This window comes from Diospyros lotus, chromosome 3, assembly GCF_014633365.1.
Source record: "Diospyros lotus cultivar Yz01 chromosome 3, ASM1463336v1, whole genome shotgun sequence".
In the NCBI taxonomy this organism is placed as follows: domain Eukaryota; kingdom Viridiplantae; phylum Streptophyta; class Magnoliopsida; order Ericales; family Ebenaceae; genus Diospyros; species Diospyros lotus.
This window is the reverse complement of record NC_068340.1, coordinates 8,598,144-8,603,673: the sequence shown is the minus strand read 5'-3', so window position 1 is coordinate 8,603,673 and position 5,530 is coordinate 8,598,144. Positions and strand designations below refer to the sequence as shown.

General features: G+C 40.3%; 1 protein-coding gene across 5 annotated transcripts; it reads right to left on the bottom strand.

The window, feature by feature from the left end:
* Nucleotides 1–1,047: 1,047 nt before the first annotated feature.
* Nucleotides 1,048–4,737, bottom strand: LOC127796196 (uncharacterized). Of its 5 annotated transcripts, XM_052328219.1 has the most exons (4): nucleotides 4,472–4,736; nucleotides 3,748–3,860; nucleotides 1,784–3,666; nucleotides 1,048–1,537 (listed from the first exon to the last, which is right to left on the bottom strand). In XM_052328219.1, exons 3-4 carry the CDS (start codon nucleotides 3,543–3,545, stop codon nucleotides 1,125–1,127), a joined length of 2,175 nt encoding a protein of 724 aa, XP_052184179.1. In that variant the 5' UTR covers nucleotides 3,546–3,666; nucleotides 3,748–3,860; nucleotides 4,472–4,736; the 3' UTR covers nucleotides 1,048–1,124. The 5 variants fall into 5 exon arrangements, with proteins under 5 accessions (XP_052184179.1, XP_052184175.1, XP_052184176.1 ...); XM_052328215.1 differs by having other exon boundaries at nucleotides 1,048–3,666; XM_052328216.1 differs by having other exon boundaries at nucleotides 1,048–3,655.
* Between the last annotated feature and the right edge of the window lie 793 nt (nucleotides 4,738–5,530).

Sequence of the window (5,530 nt, the reverse complement as noted above, 5' to 3'; positions counted from 1 at the left end):
ACAACTCAAGCTTAGTGTTTACTCCCTCTTTTGTTTCTCCACCAACACTATGTCATTTGCGAATAGCATATACTATGGCACATCCATCTGAATGTGTTTAGTGAATTCATTCGTTACTAAAGCAAATAAGTATGAACTTAGTGCAGATCCTTGATGCAATCCTATTATAATTTTAAAAAATTTAGTATTCCCTCTGCATGTTCTAACCCTTGCCTTTGCATCGTAATACATGTCATAAATGGCTTGTATATAAGTTATTCAGACTTTTTTTTTTCTCTAAAACCCTCCATAATACTTCCCTAAAAACCTTATCATAGGCATTTTCTAAATCTATAAACACCATATACAAGTCCTTCTGATGATCCTGATACCTTTCCATTATGCACCTTAATAGGTATATAACTTCCATTATTGATCTACCCGACATGAAATCAAACTGGTTTTAGTAAAATGATAAACTTATTATAAGATTAAAATAGTAGCACTATAATATTAAAATATATATATATATATAGATAATCTGAATTGTTAATATAAAAAGAATAAAACTATTTTCAATCTAGACTACATTTGTTTTTCACCATCTAGGTTATTAATGTCCTTAATAAAAGGTATAAAAATAAAGAATTGTTACGGACATTTAAAACATTTTATACCTGGAATTAAATATATATATATATATATATATATATATATGGGTTTGGGGTTAGGTTTAGATTTAAGATATGGAGTACCATGTTGAACCAATCCCCTACATTATACTATTTTTTTTTTTTTTTTTTGGGTCTACGTATGAATTTTGTGGGAAAAACCTGCTTTAATTGAGGTGAGCTTGAGCAGGAATATGTAAGATGGGTATGAATCGTCATCCCTAATTGCAACAAGAACCACAGAAGCTTGAATAGGTGGTGACATACTCCCCATGTAAGGAGTTTGAACCTTCTAATTAATATCTCTTAGTAACCAATTATCACTTCATAAAGAAATTTACCTTTTATTTTAATTAAAAGAAAAAAAAAATCAATTACTTCTGGGAGGAAAGTGACGTATGGAAACACGGCTCAAGAGAATTTTATTAAAAGCAAATCCGCCATCTATCCCTCACATGAAAAGACTTTCCCAGTTCAGATCAGAAGCCTTGCCGGCACATACTCCTCTTCACTAAGCTCAAACTGCACCCCCAAGCCTAAATGAGCCATCAACAGCCACACCACAGTGATGAGTTGCCCACCTTGACAAAGTTGTGCAGCATGATTGTTGGCTCCGCAATGACAAGCTGCATAAGACATCAACTCAACCCACACTTTACTCATTATCTCCCATTTGTCTTTTCCCTGTTCCTCTTCCAACTTATTTAGCTCCTTGGCCAGACCTGCTCCCTCATACAATAGTGATTTGTTTTCAATTGGTTTATCTCCTCTCCTAAAAGCGAGGATGGACTCGATGACTTCTGTGTGTTCAAAATCCAATCCTTTTTTCTCGTTGCCACCCCATTTCATGAAGCAACGAAAGATCTCTCGACAAGAACCAAAACCAGGTACAGTTTGATTAAATGGGCTTTGTTTCTGTTCGTTCTCTGATTTCTTTTGAAAGAATTTCTTGGCCTTCGCACAGGTATCCCTAAATCTTTTTTGCATCTCTCGACAAGAACCAAAACCAGGTACACTTTGATTAAATGGGCTTTGTTTCTGTTTGTTCTCTGATTTCTTTTGAAAGAATTTCCTGGCCTCCGCACAGGTATCCCTGAATCTTTTTTGTATCTCACGACAACAACCGACACTAGGTGCACTTTGATTAAAAGGGCTTTGTTTCTGTTCGTTCTCTGATTTCTTTTGAAAGAATTTCTTGGCCTCCGCACAAGTATCCGTGAATCTTTTTTGTGACATACTTGCTGCTGCAGGCATCAAAGCTGGCTGCCTAATCAGGAGAAAAAACATGTAATCTGACAGGAGCTTCGAGAATTCACGAAGATCCTTGTTGCCATCCTTGCCTTTATCAGCACCATATAATAGCTCGGTAGCAATGTGCCACAATATTAGAGTATCATCATAATTAAGCACACTAACATATGGAAGCAAGTCCTTACAACCTATGTTGTTAAGAACCCATTCGCCCCTGGCCGAAGCTATCCGCCTGGTGATGCCTAAATTTTCGGCCTTGACAGACTTCATTCTCAACTCTCCGAAGATGAAGTCTCTCAGTCTTGTGTCAAATCTCTTCGTGTTCACGTACTTCAAGCCGTCTAGAATATCAGTGAGGCCCAAAGAATCGATGACCTTTTCCATCCTTTCAGAACGGGCGTGCAGACAGTAATGGAACAGGTTGAATTGAGAGATGCATTCAGACCATCTCCGCTGGAGGAGAGGCAGAACCAACTTCAAATAAAAGGGATAAGGCTTTGACGTGTCTTCAACAACCCACCTTTGCCTCTTGACAAAAAGCAGTTTGGCCAGAATTCTAGTGACGCTAGATGGATGCTTTGATTTGGTGAGTGCAATGGTAGTTGAATCAGACAAAATCAATATAAAGAAAGCTGTAATGTCAAGAGAAATTCCACCGATAAACAAAGCATAGGTGATTCTAATATCAATTGGATGAAGCTCCTTCTTTTCCTCGGAAGCGAACAATGAAAATGCCACCACAACTGAACAGAAGGAGATAAATCGAAGACAATATCCGGCCAGGCCTTGGATCACCACAACCTTGGTGTAGAGAATTTCATAGAGGAAATTGAGCTCCACCTCCACTATTTTGAAGGCATCCTTGGATGTCAAATCCAGGAAGAAGTCTTGGCTGAAGAGACGTTGGGCAAAACCAAAAACGAGATCGGCAATAAGGCCTTTGAAGGCCTGGGAGAACACATAAGCAGCCTTGATCACTTCAATATCAGATAAATCCTTTTTGCCCCCTTCATTACCGATTTGGAAATCAAATAAATCCTCTCTGTCTACTCTGGTGGGTAGAGGTTCACCATTCCTTAATAAGCACCTGTCCTCGAGCACGGCAAAATAGGGGCCAGCATGGGAGTCTAAACTCTTCTTGAATCTCCCAGTGCTGGCGAGGTACAGAGAGCGCGTTCGCTCCGAGTATTTGATGAGCCCCGCCAGAAACATCAGGAGGGTGGGAAGCCAAAACTTGTTTGTCGAGAGGGTGAGGATGAATACGTAAGCTGTAGTGCCCGACTGGACTAGAAACTGAAGAAGGTGGCGAAGCCAGAGCTGGTTGTCTTCATGTGCGAAGGCAGTAATTGTGTCTGGGCCGCCGAGGTGGACTAAGAGGAAAGGCGACCATAACGCGAGAAGATAGGGGGGATTGTCCTCCTTGCGTTGTTGGCTCTTGAAGATGAGTCCAACGACGAGGATGGCTACAGCGTCGGCCAGCAAGTAGGCGAGCCAGAGAAGGAGGAGGATGAATCCTCTTGCAGTACTCTTCCTCAAGAGCGCGAATAAGGTTAGAAAAGCTTGAAGAGAGAGAGACAGGAAGATAAATCCCCTGATATCCCATGTGTCCCAGATATTCTTCCAGTGGTTAATGTCCAGCTCCATGGTTTGATGATTTCTTTCCAGCCTGCAGCTTGTTGCCTAGTTTTGGAGACTATTCTGAGTCAGGCTTCTGTCCTTTGCAACATCTGGTTCAGACTTCAGGCTTATTTATTCTGCAAGATGACTTTGCGCATTGGATGTAATGATTGAACTCTAATTAGTTGATTATAATAATAATAATATTCATGTCAAACAATGGGCATACCATACACAGGAAGTGCAATTAGTTCTTGAATTGGAACCAGCAAGTTAAGTCATTCTTGTTAATGAAGGCGTATTCGTTGCATTCATAACTCGTCAAACAGTGACACACAGGAACTGCAATGTATAGTAATGAACAAAGAGTCACAATCCTTATTATTGAAGTCCAATTCGTTGAATATAATGTAATATTGACGACGTGGAGAAAAATAATCTGGGATACTAAACCAAAATTGATTCTTTGGAAATAGAATTGGAATATATTTTTATTGTATATTAAAAAATAAACAATAATGTAATAAATTAACCCAAATTAATATTTTTTGCTTTTATCTTTTAATTATACATACATAATTAAGAACCATAACATGTAATGACTTCCTTTTTTTTTTTTTGGATAATAATGTTGTATATATGCCAAGGGCTCGAACGCAGATCTGGCACAACCGAACACAAATCATCTCGGTTTCAACTTCCTCGGCGTCTTCTCTCTCTCTCTCTCTCTCTCTCTGCATACATAGATTTCAACATAGATGGTGAAAATAGGCGACCGAACCCAGATCTGGGTCTCTCTCTGTATCTATCTATCTATCTATCTATCTATCTATACGTATGCAGAGTCTATAACAAAGAAGAAGAAAAAGAAGAAGAAGAAGATTTTCGTTTGTTGATTTCTGATGGAAGAAGAACAAAATTAACTTTTGATTGAATAACAGTGAAGAACATACCGTCGGTCATCCCTGCCTGTGCCGGAAGGAGAAGAAGAGGAGAAGCCAGCAATGAGGAACAACCGAACAAAGTGAAGGCGAAGGCGAAGCCGCTGCTGCCTGCTGGAGAAAAGAGGAACAGGTGGCGAAGGGGCCAAATACGCTAAAGGGTGGAGGAAAGAGAATAAGGGAAGGAACACGCAAGGTGATCTCTACGAATTTGACAAGATAGGTTAGTATCACTGTCATATCCGTACAGGCCAAGTTCGACCATTTTCACTTACCGACCACGCTTAGCCTCGTAGGATTGCGGGCCATTCTCAACCTTGTTCACTTGTGGCCAGTGGATCGTTCCGGCGCAATCTTGGCTAAGCTCTCATAGCCCAATTTGGATTTGACTTTGGTCCTGCATTAGTCTATAGCAATATTATTGTAGTGTCATACTGGGTATTTATATGCCCACTCAAATCTCATTTTTATTAATGGCGAATTACATCTATATTAATAAGAGTGCCGTCGACATCATGTTATCACTTGGAAATCTCTACCAACGCAGGATATTTAGTCCCATCACCTGCAAACACACGCGACGCATGCATGTAGGAGGACCTTTTCTCCTTCTAAATGAACTCGCTCTCCTTAGAGGTAAGATATGTTTTTCTTTCTGACTCACTGATATTCTGTCACTTTCTACTTCTTTACTCACTAGAGCATCGGAGAGGTGTCAGCCGCCCCCAATGGACCAATCATCTGAGCCTGCCCCTCGTCATTGCAAGCTCGCCTCCGACCATTCTTTGTCAAGAAAGAACATCTGACGCCCATCGTAGGGACCGATAAAACTTACATATCCCATAACTTTACTACAACCTTTCAAGCCAACCCTACCACCATATCATGGTACAAACGAGAAGCGCCGCCGTCTAAGAGCCAAACATTGTCGACCACCTTCTGCAAAACGCAGCTGTCGTGGAGGTTCTTATCCAGACTGTCCAACAGCTTCAAAATCAGGTCGTTGAGTTAGCCCAAAACTAGCAATGGGACCAACATGACGAACGATTTGACTATGTTGAAGAAGGTAAC